The 20654-nt window shown below is 36.5% G+C and overlaps 1 protein-coding gene across 2 annotated transcripts in view; it reads left to right on the top strand.

The window, feature by feature from the left end:
- The window catches only part of ARHGAP32 (Rho GTPase activating protein 32), a gene marked incomplete at both ends in the record, with an annotated part of 189254 nt that overhangs the window by 10152 nt on the left and 158448 nt on the right, over positions 1-20654 (top strand). For both annotated transcript variants that reach the window (XM_080703204.1, XM_080703203.1), the window contains one exon: positions 1167-1275. In XM_080703204.1, coding sequence (XP_080559330.1) covers positions 1167-1275 — 109 coding nt within the window. The remainder of the gene's footprint in view (positions 1-1166; positions 1276-20654) is intronic.

The following is a 20654-nucleotide window of genomic DNA, read 5'->3' as shown; positions in this document are numbered from 1 at the left end:
CCCTAGTTATCCCCCATCCTTTTGCTAAAGTATACCTCACAATGCTTATTGACTACTAAATAATGTAGATGGGAAACTTTGCAGAGTCTAGAGAATTTTGTTTTGTTTTGTCTTTTGTTTTACTCCAAGGACAGTTAATTTTTCTTTTAGTACTTCTGACCCTGTTGAGACTTGGTTTTAGGCTTGTTAGAGGTTTTTTGTTGCTATGTCTCTTTATTGCTAATATGAATTTTCTGGAGTTTTATTTGAGAGCTCAGGTTTTTTATTTTTTATTGTTCTTTCATCTTGGCAGTGCTTATTTGACACCTTCTGTCTCCGCAACATTACTGGGCTATTGAAACATCCACTCAGGTCTTTAGTTTTTTATGGTTTTCTTGGCTTCTTTAGTTACATACTTAAAAGCTTGAAAACCAGTTAAAAATTTGAGGAGAAATTACATGTAGCCTTTTGGGTTCTTAGAGGTTGTGAAGGGGAAGAGTTTACCCTTGGAAGCCCCATCTGCTTTGGGACTTTGGTACATCCAATTTATAGTATCTACTTTCTCAGCCCAGTTAAGATTATTGTATTATGCTTGCGCTGTAATTTCTATCATTAATTTGTAGAAATCTTTTATACCAGAAGATTGATGAACTGTGAAATTCACTTCATTAGGCTTTCCTTATCTATATTGATTGCTCTCCTGTGCCTTCAGACAGTTTTATATGCTTTTTTCTAGTATTCCTAGTTCTCACTGAGATTGCTGGTTTGATGCATTCTCTACTATAGAATGAAACAAAAAATACCTTAGTTCTTTATCTTGTAATTTTATTATCATTAGTACAATTCTTCATAGGTATTGATACAGAGTGAGCAGCTGCTGTTGGAGATTTTTTTTTTTTTTGCAAGGTTCAAATTGGGCTGAATGGATTTAGACCACACACCATAGAAGTTAACTAATTATAATCCTTATTTTTATCTCTGGGAGGAAAAGCAGGTGTTTGGTACATTGGAAAAGATCTCTGAAATCCAGAGCAGAAACGAAGGATCAGTGTCCTCCAAGTTCTTTTTAAGTTAATCATATATAATATCACATATAATTTTACTGCTCTTTGAATTGTGTTCATTGCAAAGATTTCATAGACATGGAAATTCTTATCAGAATCTCTCTTGTTTGTTTTCATATTTAGAAAGATGAAGTCCTCAATACATTCGGAAGAGGATGATTTTGTTCCAGAACTACATAGAAACGTTCACCCTCGAGAGAGGCCTGATTGGGAAGAAACACTTAGCGCAATGGTAAATCATTTTATTTATTTAAGTGAAAGGAACTGGGAAAGCATTATTCACATAAAAAGTATATTTTGTCTCTTTGTTTACTTATATACAAAATATTTATTGAGCAAACACTTTAATCCAGGTACTGTCCTAGATTCTATGGGCAGAATAGTAGGGTTACAGAGTGGTAGGATACATTATGAAAAGATAGTTGCTGTTTACATAGGGTAGCCACAGATGGCCTCTGGGAGAAGGTAAGATTTAAGCAGAGACCTAAGGATGTGATCAAGCAGTAGTGTATTTATCTGGGAACACATCATTTTAGGGAATGTAACATGAATTTAAGGCTATACAAATGGGAGAAAACACAGATAATACAATGTGGCTCAAATTGAATGAGCCAAGAAAAGAATGGGAAGAGATGAGGTCAGGAAAGTGGTTTGGGTAGATGAAGAGTAGATTGTGTGGCTTCTTATAGTCCACTGATTTGACTATTGATTCTGAGATGGAAACCATTGGAGGCAGTTTTGGCTGAGAAGTAACATTGATCTGGCTTGAATTTTTTTTTTTAATTTTTATTTTTTTGTGGTACCAGGAATTGAATCCAGAGATATTCTACCTCTGAGCGATAACCCCAGCCCTATTTTTATTCTTCATTTTGACACAGGGGCTCACTGAGTTGCAGAGGGGCTCACCAAGTAGCTGAAGCTAGCCGTGAACCTGTGATCCTCCTGTCTCAGGCCTCCCAAGTACTGGGATGACAAGCCTGCACCACCATGCCCGGCTGGTTTAAAATTTTAAAACGAGTCTTAGACCCCTGCAGCTAAGGCGAAGCAAAATAGAAAGCCAGGAGAGCAGTCAGAAGAGTTGCTATGATAGGTGAACAGTGGTGGTAGCTTAAACCAAGATAGCAGTGACATGGTGAGTGTTGGTGAGATTCTAGACACAGTTTTACAGATAAGTCAATGGTTTTTGCTGATGAATGTGAGGAAAGAGTACAAAATAAACAGATGTCAGGGATGACTTTAAGGTTTTTGCCTGATCAAATTGAAGAATGAAATGTACATTTACTGAGTTGTTAGAAAAGCAGTTTTTGTTGAGGAATATGTGGAAAAATTATTGTGTTGTTTTCTACATGGTATGCTTGAGCTACTCATTTAATTTATTAAAACTCATAATTGAGGTCTATTATTAAGAGCAATAAGATGTTTTTTGTTGGAGATAATGTTTTGTGTAATTGTAGTTCAAAATTAGTATTTCCTGTTCTCAAAATTTAATACAAATGTTCATCTATCAGGGCTGATCTATGAGTTTTTACATACTTTATTTTCTTTTTATTCACATAGGTCCTACAAATACTAATACCCATTTATATGCAATTTATTTATTTATTTATTTATTTATTTATTTATTTATTTATTTTTGGTGGTACTGGGGTTCCTGGAAGTCCTTCTACCTCTGGGCTATACTCCCAGACCTATTTTTATGTTTTTATTTGGAAACAGGGTCTCTTAAGCCAGCCTGGCCCAGAGCGATCCTCCTGTCTCCGCCTCCCAAGCACAGGGATACAAGCCTGTGCCACCACGCCCGGCGTTTATATGCATATTATTTTAATTTAGCATATTCATCATTTGGAAGGCATTTATAGAATTAGAGTCTTCTTATAATTTGTCTTTTTTTTTTTTTTGCAGTACTAGGAATGGAACCCAGGAGCATTCTACCTCCAAGCTATACCCCAGCCCTATTTTTTATTCTTTACTTTGTAACAGGGCCTTACTGAGTTGCAAAGGGCCTTACTAAGTAGCTGAGGCTGTTCACAAACCGATCCTGTCTCAGCCTCCCAAATGTTGGGATTACAAGCGTGCACCAACATGCCCGGCTTGTCTTTTTGTATCTCACTGTATTTTAGATTAATCACTTCCATTTGAATGTTCAGTAGAACCTCCTTAGTTGCACAGTTAACTGGAGTTTGCAATGTGTAAATTTTCTTCACACTTGCACTATGGTCTAAAAAACTCCACTGGGCCTATAGTTGAGCTTGGAAAATATATTCAAAACAAATATGCGTAGGGATGAAATTTTTCCTATTTTAATGTTTTATAGCTTTGGAAGCATGTACAGTAGCTTACTTATAATTCTAAGAATACTACTTGTCATTCAAATGACTTTATCGCAGTATTTCTTATATAAGGTGTATTTTACTTTGTAATTTTAGGTTAAATTCATTAGGAAAAATCATCAATCATACAGCAAATCAAGTTACTAAAGCAATTTAGTGTTTAGTAGTGGAGGTTGAAAATATGTCCAACTTAGTCTTTTTAGAGTCAAGGAAAACCACTTGAATCCTTTGCCTTGTTTTTTAATTGACTGCTAATATTATTTATCCCTCCCTCCCTCCTTTCCTTCCCTTTTTCTGGACACATTTCTTGGCTACTGTATTCAAATCTTAATTTAATTGACTCATCATTAGTAAATGGCTTTTCTTGCATGGCTAGCAAAAGAGCTACTTAGAAACTTAGAAGCTGGGTGTAGTGGTGCAGTCTTGTAATCTTAGTATTTGGGAGGCTGAGACAGGAAGATTGCAAGTTTGCAGCCAGCCTCAGCAACTTAGTGAGACCCTGTTTCAAAATAAAGAATAAAATAGGCCTGGGGAGGGGTAGCTCCAAGCTGTATTCCCCCTGGGTTCAATTCCCAGTACTGAAAAAAGAGAGAGAGAGAGAGAGAGAGAGAAAGAAATACTTACTTAGGTCATAATCTTGTTAGTGTTTTATATTTTGTGAAGACATTTTGCATGGTTATTTACTCTGTTTTAGAATTTAAAATTTTTTAAGAATGGTGTTTTCTTGTGAGTTGAGAATATAGGGATGAGTAATGTTAATGTATATTCTTATTTTTTTAGCACTGCCGTAGGGTTCCTGCATAATAAGTATAATATTGTGCCATTTAGTTTGATAACAGAATAATTGATACTACTTTGTTAAAAGTGTGACATTTGAAGTCCACTTACCACTTCTTTTTTATATTATATGTATGCCTTGGTAATTTTTAAAAGGGGCACAGCAGTATACTTGGAAATCAAAATGTGGTTGACGTATGATATAATATTGCAGCTTAAAGTGTGCCAGGCAACAGTGTGAGTTGATGAGAGTGCCACATATGGTCTTTTCTTGCACCTACTCAGTTCTCTCATTATAGCATGAAAGTAACCATAAATAATACATTAAAAATGAACGTGACTGTGTTCCAATAAAACTTTATTTATGGACACTTGATATTTGAGTTTCATGTCATTTTCACGTGTCATTAGATAATCATTCTTCTTTTGACTTTTCCCCCCAAGTGTTTAAAAATATAAAACTTACTTATAGCTTGAGGGCTGTATGATGAAGACAGGTGGTGGGCTGGATTGCCCTAGTTATTTGGTCCCTGCTTTATTGTATAATTGTTATTTGACATGAAAGGCTTTCCTAAACCTTCCAGGGAGAAAATCAGTTTTCTTTCCTTTCTTATAGCATGCTGCCCATATTATAATACTTATCTTATTGCATAAATCTAATCAAACATGAATGTATGTATCTTCTTACTGGTGCTTTTAGGAAGGGTAAGGAAAATTTTGTATTCATTTTATTTATTCAGTTTGAAGAGGATACAGTCACAACTGTGGTGCAAATATAGAATGAACACATTCCAAAGATATTTAACTCATGAATTAATATAGGAACCATCATGTATTAAAATTGGTTCAAATGTTTAAAGTATCTTACTTGTATAGCCTGATTTGCTAAAATACATGCAAATAGATGCAAAACAGTTCTTCTCCACTAGACACAGTTCACATTCCTTGGACAGGAATTAGTTGAATTATTACCAGTTTTCAATAAATTAACTTCCTCTTCTACAGATGTGTAAAGTAAAAATCAAACAGAATCCCACATCCCTCTTTATTCAGGGAACCTCTGGAGTAACCAGAATTCCTTTGAAAGTTTATTAATTTTTTTTGCCCACTTAAAAATCTCCCGCAATTTTTTTTTGTGGTACTAGGGCTTGAACCCAGAGTGTTTTTACCACTGAACTACAAATCCCTAGATCTTTTTATTTTATTTTATTTTAAAACAGTGGGTCCCTCAGTTGCTGAGGATCTTGCCAGTTGGGTCTTGCTAAGTTGCTGTGGCTGGCCTCGAACATGCAATTTTTCTATCTCATCTTTCTGGCACTGGGTTTATAGGAATGTGCCACTGTGTCCATTTTATCTTCTGTAGTTTTCCCCTATGATTCTTGTGACCTTCAACAAGTCTACATTGAACTTATGGAATGGAGAGGTAACATTAGCTTTTATGTGGTGGTCTGTTTATTTGTATTAAAATATCACAAGTGATATACATGTTATATAATTGAATTCTCTTTTCTAAAGCCCTCACTGATTTGTCTAAGTGGTTATGGAAATTACTGTTCATCTCCTATGTTTTAGCTCCTTGTTATATTCTTATTTGTACTCTAATGTCTTCATGTGTTAGCTACTTGAGGGAAGGTGCTGTAATTTATTACAAACAAGCATCACACTAAAAAAAAGTATATTCCTGTATAGAAAAAAAAGTATACAGGAAAGGAAGGAAGAGTGTAAATGAGATTTAGTCACTATTTCACTACCCTTTCTTTAGAAAGTTGTGTTCATTTTAAATGCTAAGTAAGAGTAGAGATAGTGATCGGCCATGGTGGTGCATGCATGTAATCCCAGCATTTGGGAGGCTGAGACAGGATAGCGGTTTGTAAACAGCCTCGGCTACTTAGTGAGGCCCTTTGCAACTCAGTGAGACCTTGTTTCAAAATCAAGAATAAAAAATAGGGCTGGGGGTATAGCTTGGAGGTAGAATGTCCCTGGGTTCCATCCCCAGTACCACACACACACCAAGGAACAGAAAATAGGGCTGGGGGTGTCACTCAAAGGTAGAATGCCTTTGAGTGACATCCTCAGTACTGGGTTCCATCCTCAGTACTGCAAGGAAAAAAAGAAAGAGTAGAGATAGTTAGGGACCATTTTCCCCAATAATAACGTAAGTCAAATATACTCTGAGAAAGAATGTTGTTATTATGAGAAACCCATATAAAATGTTTCCCCAAACAATTCCATTTAATTAATTCTTGAATTGGTATAGAAATAAAAAGACTTAAATTTTGAATTTTTTATTGAATATATGGTACAGCTAGAATATTAGTTTATATATATATATATATATATATATATATATATATATACACACACACAGAGAACCAGAAGTTTGAAATGTTAAGTAATTTTTAATGTAATCATCTTAAATAAAAAATCCCCAAATAGGGATATATCTTTTTGTGATTTATAGTTAGATACTCTTTATAAATATATAACTGAATAAGTATTTTGAGAAATCTAAGTTGGGCATGATGTACTCCAGAGAGTAGCAGGAGGAGTTTGAGGCCAGCCTGAGCAGCATTGAAACAATTTAATCATTACACTTTAGGTTTGTTTTCCTTTTCTTTCTTTTTTTTTTTTTTTGTTTTCTTTCCTGACACAGGGATTGAACCCAGGGATTTTCTACCACTGTGCTAGATCCCAGCCCTTTTTATTTGTTTTGAGACAATGTCACACTACTTTGTCTAAGCTTTCTTTGAACTTGGGATCCTCCTGTTTCTGCCTCCCAAGTACTGTGATTACAGATGTGCATCACTACTCCCTGCTTACATGTTAGGGTCCTTTAAACAATAAAATAAAAAAAAACAACAACCCTGAAGTATGTGTGTGTATGTTTGTGTGTATATCAGGATCTTTCACTTTTTAAATATTTGGACTAAAACCCATATTTGACCATCATATTAGTATTTCTTCATAATTTAGTGTCATCACATTAATGCTTCTGTGTTAATTTCATTTTTAGTATTGAAAATGGTTTAGTAAGACTGAGTTACATGATGTGTATATGCATGGGTATTTTAAAAAATGTGGTACCAGCCTTGCATCCCTGGAATGAACCCTACCTAGTCATGGTGTATGATTTTCTTCATGTGGTTTTGAATGCGTGTTGCTAGTATTTTGTTTAGCAGCTTTGCATCTAAGTTCGTCAAAGATTTAGGCCTGTAGTTTACCTTCCTTGAGCTGTCTTTATTTGGTTTTGGTAGTAATATGATGTTGGCTTCATAGAAGGTATTTGGGAGAGTCCTGTGTTTTTCTATTTAATGAAATAGATTGAGGAGTATCGGGATTAGATCTTTTTTTCCCCTTTTTTTTTTTGTGGTACTGGGGTTCCTGGAAACCCTTCTACCTCTGGGCTACAGTCCCAGGTCTATTTTATATTTTTATTTGAAAACAGGATTTCTTAAGCCAGGGAGGCTGGCTTCAAACTTGTGCGAACCTCCTGTCTAAGCTTGGGCTTGAAGTCTAACTTGTCTGATATCATAGTTGCTACTCCTGCTTGTCTTCAAGTTCCGTTGGCATGGATTACCTTGCTCCAGCCCTTTACCTTAGTTTTGTTACTATCTTTACTTGTAAGGTGTGTTTCTTGCAAGCAGCAGATAGATGGGTTCTGAGTTTTAATCCATTTTGCCAATTATTGTCTTTTTACTGGGGAATTGAGACCACTTACATTCAGTGTGATTATTGAGAGATGTTTTTTAATTCCTAACATGTTATGATTTTATTTCAGTTTGACATACTGTTTGTTCTTTTTTGCTTAGTTGTGTGTTACATGGAAGTTCATGTTTTTCTGGTTCTGGTGTGTATTACTTATTTCTTCTTTTTGTAGTTAATCTCTTTTAATAATTCTCTAGAGCTGGTTTCAAAGACATAAATTTCTTCAGTTTCTGTTTGTCATGCAAGCTTCTTATATCCCCATCTAATTTGAAAGATAGTTTTGCTGGGTAGGATATTTTTAGCTAGAAGTTGTTTTCTTTCAGAATTTAGAATATGTTACTCCAGGCCCTTCTGGCTTTCATGACTTGGTTTGGGAAGTCTGGAGTGATTCTAATTGGTTCGCTTCTGAATGTCACTTGGCCTTTTGTTTTTGTTACCATTAAGATTCTCTCCTTGGCTTCTACATTGGTCATTTTGACTATTATGTGACATAGGGAACATTTTCTTGGATCTTGTCTAAAGTGAGTTCTATGTTTCCTGAAACTGTGTATCAACCTCTTGCTCTATGCTTGGAAAATTTTTTGCTCGTCTTTTGAAGAGATTGTTGATCCCTTTGGTTTCACCTTCTTTTCTCTCCTCTATGCCAATAATTCTTAGGTTAGCTCTCTTAAGATGGGCCCATGTTTCTTCAATGTCCAATTCCTGTTGATGAATTGTTTTTTCTAAATTATAAACTATCCTTTCATTTTTGGAGTGATCATTTTCTGGGAGCAAGATTCTATTCTCCCTGTGGTGTAATAGATTGTTTATAGTTTGAATTGATGCCTTTACTTCAATGATTGCATCCTTTATTTCTTTCAGACTCTCTCTAAATTCTTTTCTAAAATCCTGAATTATTTCTACAGTTACATTCCTGATTTGATCTTTAGGAAATCTCTGCATTTCTGTGTTATCGGGTTCTGTTATTGTGGGGCTGTGAGAGCTCATTCCTCCATTGGTGATCCTTCTTCCCATGATTTCAGAAGTTTGTACCTGTTGCTTTTGGTAGATTTCTCTCAGTCTCTAAGTGTCACCTGGTATATTCAAGGACAAATTGTATTCAACACTGAAGGTTGAGTAAGTAGGGAAGTGAAGGAGTAAATGGAAGAATAGTGTAAGGTCTCAGATAGTGTCGAATAGTATGAGTATATGAGTTTGTTAAGGTAGTATATACTAGAGATTAGAGATAATACCAATATACTAGAATTCTAGTAACCATTGTAAAGTTTGTGGTATAGTGATAGGAACTGGATTTAATACAAGACAAGGGAATGATAAAAAGAAGAGAAAAGATAGAAGAGGTATAAAGAGGAGAGTGTAGATTTGTACAAGGGAAGAAGCTTGGGAGAGGATTTGGGATGAGGGTTAAAAAACAACAAAAACAAATAAAGCAAAACAAAAATTATAAAAACAAAACAAAACAAAAAACCCACAAAAAACCCCACGAACCCCCTCCAAAAAAAAGAACAAACAAAAAAATCAGGTATACACATACACAAAAAGAACAAAACACCCACACAATCCCAACAACAAATTTTTGTGACTCAACAAATAAATTCAGCAGTCTCTCTCTGTGTAGATACCGAGTGTTTCCAGCACCTTTCCCTCTGTGAGGCTGGTTCTCTGAGTCTTCTCAGTCTATGTAGATGGTCTATATCAATGGGGTTGGATTTAATATTGAGTGAAGGTCATCCTCCACACTGTCCATAGATTTGGAGTCTAGATCTTTCTTTGCCTCTTGTTGGTAGCGTATGCCTCTGACACCAAACTCAATATAGGAGTCTCAGTTCTACACAGCTACGACTGGGCTAGTCTGACTTCTTTCTGTCCACCACAGTTGGGCTGTCTGTCGTGTTCCGAGCGATCCTACTCATTGGGTTTAGAGTGAAGTGTAAGATTCCCCCCATACTTTCCACTGATTTGAGCCTGAGTCTGTCTGAACTTTTGATATGATCAACAGTAGATCCCACTCCTACCTTCTCTGGGTTCTTCTCTAGTTCACCATGACTTCACTAATTGTGCTCTGGATATCTGGGGGTGTGTGGAAATCTCCACCACCACCAATCCCTTCCTGAGTTGTATCACAAAGTCTCAGACCCAGGGAGTTAGTCGCAGCTGCGCCAGACTCTGAGCATACCTGTCTGAGTGCTTTCCTTCAGGGAACTGAAACTAGGATGTAGTAATTTCTACCACCCTTACTCCTGTACTGTGTTGAACTGCTAGGTCTCAGACCCAGGGAGTTTATCAAAGCTTCTTTGGTCCCTGAGGGTGCAACGCTGGGATTTCCCCTTTAGGGGTTGCAATTTCACTTAGGATTCTGTTGCACCCTGGGTTGGCGCTCTCTTTGGCGTGGTGATCTCGCCTCCGCTGCTGGCAATATGGCGTTACTGCCATGCCCTTGGCCGTGAGGGTGGCGTATCTCTTTTCTGGTTTTGAGCTCCACTCTGAATCCCTGGAGAACGTGATCGGCTTGTCTGCTGAAAATTTAGCCCATCTTTGCGCTGAAAGAACTGCAGAATTATGTCCAACTAGATTGCAACTGGTTGCTTCCGCTGCTTTCCTTTTCCTACCTGGAGTTTGGTCCTGTGAGGCAAGTTGGTGCCAGTGTGGCGGCCGCAGCCGTGACGGGCCCATTTCTTTTCTGCCTCTCTGGTTGTTCTAGTCTTCTTTTTTTCTGTGTCTTGTATTTATAGCTTTTATTCCTCTATTGATAGTATTTTCTGGCTCTGTAAGGCATTATTTTTGACGCTATGGAGATCAAGTGTCAGCAGTACTCGTAGAAGCTGCTTTACTTGATCGCCATTTCCCACTCCCTTCAGGATTAGTTCTTCTATAAAGGTTTCATTTTATAGAAAATTCACTTGGGAAAACATCTGGTCCTGGGCTTTTTTTTTTTTTTATGGTAGGCTCTTTAATCCTGTTTAAATCTCTTTGATTGTTATTGGTTGGTTTAAATATTCTATATCTTCTTGACTCAGTTTAGGAAGGTTGTATTTATCTAGAAAGTTGTCAATTTCCTCCAGATTTTCCATATTGTTGGAATATAGTTTTTTAAAGTAGTTTCTGATAATCCTCTGGATTTATACATTGTTGGTAATAATATCTCCTTTTTCATCTCTTTGTAATTTGGATTATTTTTTATTAAGTTGGCTAGTGGTTTATCTATCTTTTTAAATTTTTTTAGAAACCAGCTTTTGGTTTTGTTGATTTTTTGTATTTTTTAAAATTCTCTACTTTGATGATTTTTGCTCTGATTTTAATAATTTCCTGTCTTCTACTGACTTTGGGGTTAGATTGTTCCTATTTTTTTTCAAGGGCTTTGCAGTGTGTCAGTAAGTTATTTATTTGATGATTTTTCTTTTCTTATGTGAGCACTCAGTGCTATGCGGTTTCCTCTTAATACTTTCTTTAAAGTTTCCGAGAGGTTTTAGGTTTTTTTTTTTTTTTTTTTTTTGTGGGTCTGGGGATGGAACCCAGGGGCATTTGACCTCTGAGCTACACCCCTTGTCCTAATTTTTTATTCTTTATTTTGAAACAGGGCCTCACTAAGTAGCTGAGGCTGTCCATGAACCGTAATCCTCCTGTCTCAGCCTCCCAAATGCTGGGATTACAAGTGTGTGCCACCATGCCGTCTCCGAGAGGTTTTGATGTGATTTTTGTTTGTTTCTAGCCATTCTTGATTTCACCTCTTCTATAACCCATTCTTCATTCAGCATTGTGGTGTGTGGTCTCCACATGTTTATGTGGTTTCTTTGGTTCTTCTTATAGTTGATTTCTAGTTTCATTCCATTATGGTCTGAAAAGACACAGGGAATTATGTAACATTTTTTGAATTTGCTAGTGCTCATTTTGTGGCCCAGGGTGTGATCTATTTTGGAGAAGGTACTTTGAGCAGCTGAGAAAAATGTGAACTCAGTGGTAGTTGGGTGGAATATTTTAGATGTGTCTAATAGGTCCATTTGGTTGATGGTATCTTTAGGTCTGTGGTATCTTTACTGACTTTTTGTCTAGAAAATTGGTCTAATGGTGTGAGAAGGATATTGAAGTTTCCCAGTATTATTGTGTTGGGATTTATGTGTGATTTAATGTCACAAAGAGTTTGTTTTATGAAAGTAGCTGCACATGTGTTTGGGGCATAAATGTTGACCATCATTATTTCCTCTTGCTATATTGTTCCTTTTACCAGTAAAAATGACCTGCTTTGTCTCTTTTAATAAGCTTGGGCTTGAAGTCTAACTTGTCTGATATTATAGTTGCTATTCCTGCTTGTGTTTGAGTTCCATTGGCATGAATTACCTTGCTTCAGCCCTTTACCTTAAGTTTGTTACTATCTTTACTTGTAAGGTGTGTTTCTTGCAGGCAGCAGATAGATGGATTCTAGATTTTAATCCCATTTGCCACTGGTGAGTTAAGGCCATTTACATTCTGTGTGATTATTGAGAGATGATTTTTAATTCCTAACACATTTAACTTCTGTTTGAGGTAATGTTTGTTCTTCTTTGCTTAGTTGTTTGCTGGATGGAAATTCTTGTTTCTCTGGTTCTGGCATATATTTCTTATTTCTTCTTTGCAGTTACTCTCTTTGAGTATTTTCTCTAGTGTTGGTTTGGAAGACAGAAATTCCTTCAGCTTTTGTTTGTTGTGGAAAATTTTTACTTCCCTATCTAATTTGAGAGATAGTTTTGTTCTTCAAAAACAAAAACATAAAAAGGGTGGGTGTGTATCTCAGAGGTAGAATGTCCCTGATTTCAATCCCTAACAACACACACACACACCACCACCACCACCACCACCACCACTACCACCACATACACAAAAGACACATAAACAAAAAAAGATTGGAAATTGACAGTTTCATGAGCTTAAGCCTAAAATCTATTGAACTGTTGAATCAATGCTTGATCTTACCATTTTATTGTTAATTAGTAAACAGAATATGTATTTCACATATGGTATTCAAGACTTTAGGTGATATGGATATTTTAATGAAAGAATTTATTGTGTAGCTTTTCAAAATATCCTAAACCTATGAAATATTCAAGGAGAAAATTATATAAACATGCAATTAGGGAAATAATGGTTTTTATAGATCTCAACTGGAGTGGCATAGGTAGTCTAGAATCTTATACTATCTTCCTTAAAAGAAATCATACCAATTAAGCATCTCATTTGTGGTTCTTTCTTTCCCCTTACCCTTCTGTTCATACTTTATTTTGTTCCAGAACTTATATCTTATACTTTTTTTTTGGTGGTACTGGGGTTCCTGGAACCCCTTCTACCTCCAGGCTATACTCCCAGACCTATTTTTATATTTTTATTTGGAAACAGGGTCGCTTAAGCTAGAGAGACTGGCTTTGAACCTGCGCGATCCTCCTGTCTCCGCCTCTCAAGCGCAGGGATTACAAGTTTGCGCCACCATGCCCTGCCTATCTTATACTTTTTAATATAGAAATGTTACATGAAAAAATTCTATTAGTAGATCTAATGTGTAAAAATCAATTATTGAAATAGATCTGTATCATTTTTAGCAGCATTGAAGACAAATAGTTTGCCTTAAAGTGCCTAAAAAATTGGCAGTTAGATTTTCATAGAAATTTGTGTTAGTCAGCTTTTCATTGCTCTGTCCAGAATACCTGACAAGGACAATGTAGAGGAGGCAAGGTTTATTTTGATTTATGGTTTTAGAAACACGATAGTGGCAAAGGAAAGCTTATTAGTTTATGGTAGTTGGGAGGCAGAGGAGGAGAAGTAGAGGTGAGGGTGAAGGAGAGAGGGAGGAAGGGCCTTGGGGGAAGCTGAACCCTTCCAGGGCATAGCCTCAGTGACCTAATTCTTTCAGCTAGGTCCCACCTCCCACTAGTCCATCCAGCAATCAGTGGATTGATTCATCCATGAGGTCAAAGCCCTTATGATCCCATCATTGTTGAAAAGCTACACCTCTAAGCCATGTTTGGACCATGCTTTCAAAATGAGACCTTACCTCTAACATGGCTTAGCGGACATTACAGATCCAAACCATAACAAAATTATATACATTGTTAGAGCCAAATGTTTTCTGAACAAATAGAAATATCTTTAATGAGCAGGGCAAATAGTATTGAGATAAAGGAAAGGATGAATCTCAGCTATAGAAAAGCATATATTTCAGGACAGTCAAAAGTTTTGCTATTATATTAATGTGTCAATTTAGGGTTGATAAAACAACTGTTGCCCAGTGGAGTAGTTATAATAACTATGTTAATGGTCCTTGCTAATAACTTCCCCCAAATTGTTTTAAACATTGCTTTCAAATATTTTTTTTTTCTGCTGTTAACTGATTCTCTCTGAGGAGATATATTCTGGTGGAAGCAAACCCAAATGCAATCCTTTTTGCTACAAAAGAGCTAGTTTTATAATTACTTTTAGAAATAATATTTGTTTGCTTTTTGCTTGATTTTTCTAACCCTTTTGTTCCCAGGAAAAATAGAGAATTGAATAGGCATAACTATGTAGTTAACTTATGGCTATTGGTATGCTTTGTGATTATCCAGGGACCTGCTACCTGCTACCTTCTGTGATTTCTCTTTCCCTTGTTAGCACTTCCACCTGGCAGTGCTGGACAGCTCATTGGAGAATGTGTTCCTGGGCCCAGCCTGTGATGTATAGACATTAAGACATTAGGAAACACACTCCTTTACAACTGTTTTTAGTAGAGAGTCCTTGTGCTTTTATTTGGAGCATTTTTAATAAAATTACTAGTAGTCTTCATATAAGTTATCAAGTATGATAGAGGTCAGTAAGGCTGAAAAGAATTTTTTTTTGGTGTGGGGGTGGTTACTAGAGGCTGAATTCAGGGGCATTCTACCTCTGAGCTATACCTCTAGTTCTTTTTTATTTTTTATTTTGAAACAGGGTCTTGCTAAGTTTCTGAAATTGGCCTCAAGCCTGAGATCCTCCCGTCTCAGCCTTCTAAGTACTGAGGTTACAGCTGTGAACCACTGTACTTGGCTTGAAAAGAGTTTTAAAAGAGAACTTAGGCAACATTGAGAGATTGGATGTAGGAAGTGTGTGAGAAAACTGTAAAATTGTGAATTACTTTTTGAATAAGAAAAGAAAATTGTTATTAGTAGTCTATATTTTACCATTAAGGGTATTTTGTTATATTAAAACTTTTTAAAACATTCAGACAAAGAACTTTGTAAATTGAATTTCTTTGTGACACACTAATAAGTTTATCTTTTCTATGTTATTGGAATAATTATTTCCCCCCATTTTCTCTTGTTCAATGCAAGAAAGGGGACAGTACTTAGATTAATTATCATTTAAAATCTTACAGAAACATAAACATTTCATATTCCTTGAATGTGTTTCCTATGGTTAAAGTGTGGTGGGATAAAAACTGGCAGTCCTGTGGGCATTTATTGATAGCACATACATTATCATTAAAACTTTATTTATCAGACTGGTGTGTGATGCATTCCTGTAATCTCAGTACTTGGGAGGCTGAGACAGGAAGATTCTTATATCTTGGAGGTAGAATGTCCCTGTGTTCAATATTCAGTACCAGAAAAGACAAAACAACAACAACAACAAAAATCCCATTTATTCAGTTAATCATGTGTATGTATGCAGTTCTATCAGCATAGAGACAACTCTACAAATTTTTCCCATTATTTTTTACTGTGTCTTGGCAGTTTTAGAGGCCAAAGATTTCCCCCTTTGTCACTATATTTTAGTCAGAAATTTTATTTTTATCATAATTATCAAATATTATTTGTAATATTAGTCTGAAGGTGCTCTGCCTTCCATCAAGTGCAGAATATAACTAATAAAGATAATGCAATGAATAATATTTTAAATTGGCTAGAGAATAGAAGTGAAAAATGAGAAAAAGTAACTGTTCTTTCCCTCTGCCTCATTCTCAAGCTTTGCTAGCCTTCTACATGAAGATGACTTTGAGATTCCTTTCCCCATTCATAGTACAGTGGTTTTTTTCTATTCCTTGAAGAAAAGGATATTCCTGGGCTACTTTGGTGGTCCTGTATACTTAAAAGGATTGCATTTGGTGTTATTTTTTTTACAATTCTGGGGATTGAACTCAGGGGCATCCTACCTCTGAGCTATACCCCCAGCCCAATTTTTTATTCTTTATTTTGAAACAGGGTCTTACTAAGTTGCAGAGGGCATCACTAAGTAGCTGAGGTTGGCGGAGAACCCAGGTCCTTCTGTCTCAGCCTCCCAGGTTCTGGGATTACAAGCCTACACCACCACACCTGGCACCATTTATTGCATTTTTATGTCCTTTATGAATGCTTGTTCCATGATGTTATTGTACAAATATACTTGACAGTACAAATGTAGTATTAAAAATCTCACTTGCTCAGTTGATCTCCTGTGTATGTGTATGTATATGCGTTGTATAAAAAATGTGTATGCTATTTGGCTATTATGCCTTATCAAACTATGAGGGCATTTATATAAACCAATCTATATTGTATGTGCAATTATATGTTCAGGGATAGGAATGGGTGTTATGGATCTGGAGTTGAGATTTCCTGCCCTTGTACTTTATTTTCTACTGAAGGAAGCTGAGAGCTGTAAATTATGTTTCTGACTCCTTTGCCAGCTGACTTTAATTTGGCAAATAGGAGGCACTGGTGGGAGACTGGAGGGTGGAAAGAAGGGAGGAGCCAGGACCCAGAGTGTTTCTCCCTCTTTTTTTTGCTTCAGGAAGCATCTCCATGGTGGTTCTAGCTTCTCCCTGTTAACTCATAATTTGGCTCAATGATTAACAAAGAATCTTTTACTACTATAATATGAGTACATTTCATCATAGAAGCTTTTAAATTCTTGTTTCTGAATTGACTGTAAATATGAACATGTAGTTTTGCACATTGGAATTACACAGATGTGTCTCATCTGGTTATGACAAGTTGTTATTCATTTGCAAATGGTTTCTATAAGGTAATATGCAAAGGAGGAAGGAGCTAGCTAGTTTGTTTTCCTTTTTTCTCTCTTCTCCTCTGTCTCTTCCTCTTGTCTGCCTTATTCTCTATTCCTCTTTTAAGTCCTTTCATCTTCTCCCTCTTCACCCCTTCTCCCCTCCTTTCCCCTCCCTTCCTTCTACTAGGGATTGAACAGGGGCCATTCTACTTCTGAGCCACACTCCAGTTCTTTTTATTTTGAAGACAGGGTCTTGCTAAATTGTGATGTGCTGGCCTGGAATCTGCCACCCTCCTGTCCCAGTTTCCCAAGTACTTGGGACTACAGGTATCGCCGTAATGCCTGGCTGTGACTCTCTTTCTTTATAAAAACAAATATGCTTATATAGAAAAATGTAGAAAAATGAAAAGAAAAAGGCTGTCCTATAATTCTGTTTCCTATAGTGATGATATTACTTTGGTATATTTCCTTTAAAACTTTTCATAATGAAAAGTTTTAAATATAACATTCTTATAAATGTTTTTATTCCCCAGTACTGGAAATGGTACCCAGAGACAATCTAACTCTGAGCTATACCCCCAGTCCTATTTTTTATTCTTTATTTTGAAACAAGGTCTTACTAAGTTGCAGAAGGCCTAATTGTGAACTGCAATCCTCTTCCCTTAGCCTCCCAAGTACTGGAATTACAAATTACCATACTCAGTTCCATATAGGTGTTTTTATAGAAATTTCTTCCAAGTTTTTAGTTTCAAAGAAGATAGAAATATGATTTGTCTATATATGTACACATACATTTATAAATATCCCTGTCCCATTATGTCTAGAAATGTGACTTTTTAATAATTGTAGATGTTATATAGTTTTCTGTCTCTTTGCTTTTCCATGTATTATAAGCATTCTGCCTTATTATCAGGGTGCTAAAGAGTAGAGTGCACTGAGTGCTCTCCACTGTAGACTATGGAGATGTTACAGATAAAGGAGTTGGTGGGTTCACTGGAAGGAAGAGCTCTCTGGAGAAGACTGCTTGATGGACATGGTGTAGGGGTGCCTTAGAAGAGACAATTAGAAACACTTGCTATAGAGAAGGGAATCACGCTTCTTCTTAGGGGAAGAGTGGTGGTGTCAAGAGCTACAAAATGGGATATAGAACAAATGGTAGCATGCACACTCGAAATACTGGTTGCAAGGGAGAGGAGAATTGGCTGGTACGCTTAGTCAGATCTGGGTCCTTTCCACCAGTTGTCATCCCACCTGCAGAATTTATACCTTCTTCCAGGGTTTGCCTTCAAGTGCTACTCCTGTAAGGGAGTTTTAGCAGGAGGGTTGGGAGCAGACTGCCAGTATGTTCAGTGGCATGCTGGGCAGCAAGAGCTTCTGAGGCTTGGCATGACGGTCCTGGGAGGAGGATTCTAATTGTGCAAGATGATTTCTGAAATGGCTCAGAAATCACTCGGGTCTTCAGTGCCAATTTGATAGTATTTGTTTTCTTTTGCCCTATAAGAAGTTGCTATAAGCTGAAGGAAATGAAAAACAACAACAAAACAGCCCTGTGTGTATCTTTGTAGTCTAGACAGGCTTAAGTGTGGGTTCTTTGCTTGGGGTCTCCTACGGCAGAAACTGAAGCATGGACTGGGCTTGGTTCCCACTGGAAGATTGTGTGGAAGAATCTACATCCTGCTTCATTTAGCTGGAAGGCGGAATGTAGTTCTTTGTGGTTGTAGGTGTGAGGTATGAATTTCCTTGCTGGCTCTCAGTGGTACATCTCTGCTCTTAGAGGGGGCTTGAATTCCTTTTCCCATGGCCTTGTCAATCTTCAAAGCCAGCAGCAATGCCTCCTATTTCAGATCTTTGACCTCCCCTTCTGTTGCCAGCTAGAGAAAACTCCACTCTGGAAGTGCTGATGAGATGAGATTAGGTCCACCTACATAAATCTCCTGTGTTAAACTCCACTAGGATGGAATTTTAATTGTATCTGTGTAATCTCTTCATAGCAGTAGAGATTGATTGAATAATGTGGGGCTTGGAAGAGAGCATGCTTTAGAGTTTTAACTGCCAGAGTGCTGCATGTTTTCTCTAATTTTTATGCTTCAAAATATATTTACTTAAGCTGGATGTGGTGGTGTATGCTTGTAATCCCAGTACTTGAGAGGCTGATACAGGAGGATCACAGGTTTGAGGCCAGCCTCAGTTACTTAGTGAGGCACTCCACAACTTAGTGAGATCCTGTTTTAAAATAAAGAATAAAATAGGACTAGAGGTGAGCTCAGAGGTAGAATGTCCCTGGGTTCAATCTCCAGTACTCCCCCCCCCAAAAAAAAAAATATATATATATATGCATACACATATATTTACTTATATGTGTTTAACATTCATTGGTAGAGATTAGAGGTAATGTAGACATTTAAAATCCACCATTACTCCATAAAAGTGCTTTTATGGAGGGCAGTTTTGCATTCCATATGCAGTGCATTGTTATTGGTGTTAATAAAAACAGTAATTAGCATATTTAATGACTATACAACATCCCCTAAAATAAGAATATTATTGGTATTTCTTTAACTAATAGGACCCTGAATTGTTTATATTTTTCACATTAATGAATATCTTTATGTTTTTGCTTTTGTTTTACTACATCATGCATAGAATTACCCCCAAAAATGAAGATTTCCAAATTACTTATCCAAAGGATTTAATAATTTGTATTTTTATCTGTAATTTTAGTATCTTTGTGCCATATATTTTCAATCTTAAAAGTTCTTAGTCTTTAAATTTTTGATAAGAGAATATCTATTACTCAGTGGTTTAATTTTTATTTTAAAATTTCATTCTCTTTTGAACAGCTTTTCATATGCCTACATTAGACAGAGTAGGCTTACTGATAAAAATTCAATTTAATTCAAATACTGTAACATGCTATGCAAATCCCTACCACTTTCTTCATCTCATTTCCCTCTTAATAGTGTAATGACTGAATCAGATTTTTTGTAGCTTTGTGATTATTCATTAACCACCACTGCAAACGCAATTTTTTTCATATTACTAGTTAAAAGTCTAGAATACTTATTAGCATTCTGATAATACCTGTCAGTGTGGAGTTTCTTAGGTTTGAAGGAGATAGCCACACACAGATGATGCAGAGGGTTGAGGACTATGGTGAGGTTGACTGCAGAAGAAGCCAGTGTGATGGTTCTCTATCAGAGCACACTGTTAAACTGCTGCTCAATCCCTTTACAGTTACTCCTTTGCCTTAGTGCTTTATTTGGATATGGGATCAAATATGGCTATTGGAGAGATACTTTAAAGATCCTATGCCAGAATATGGCAGAATATTTGAGGAGGTGGTTAGGGGGCAGTTAAATAGGGTAAAATACTGCCAGTTCCTATTTTTGTAAGTTTTTCGTATAAAATTATGTTTTTCTCAAGTGTTTTCTGTGTGGTCAACTGGTTTAGATTATAGGGAAATAAATGTTTCCCTGTGGTAGATTCTGCATGTCTAAAGACTACATTAACTTTTCACTTTAAGGATATACTTTTGGCTTGTATTTAGCTGTGGTGAACTGTTGGTCTTAGATATCATTGCTTGAATTTTTGTCTAACAAAGCATACTTTCCACCCAATTTTTATGTAACTGAGCTTTGAATATAAATTCAGGGCTTTAATTAATTAATTAATTCAGGGTACTTGGGATTGAGTGTCGGGACATTCTACCTATGAGCTATATCCCTATTCTATTTTCTTTTATTATTAATGTGAAGCATAGTCTCACTAAGTTGCTGAGGCTGGCCTTGAACCTGTGATCCTTCTGTCAGCCTCCCAAGTACTGGAATTATAGGCATAC

Source organism: Muscardinus avellanarius (genome assembly GCF_963383645.1).
Source record: "Muscardinus avellanarius genome assembly, chromosome: 1".
Taxonomy (NCBI): Eukaryota; Metazoa; Chordata; class Mammalia; order Rodentia; family Gliridae; genus Muscardinus; species Muscardinus avellanarius.
The sequence above is the reverse complement of the archived record's forward strand: the minus strand, read 5'-3'. Positions and strand labels throughout refer to the sequence as shown.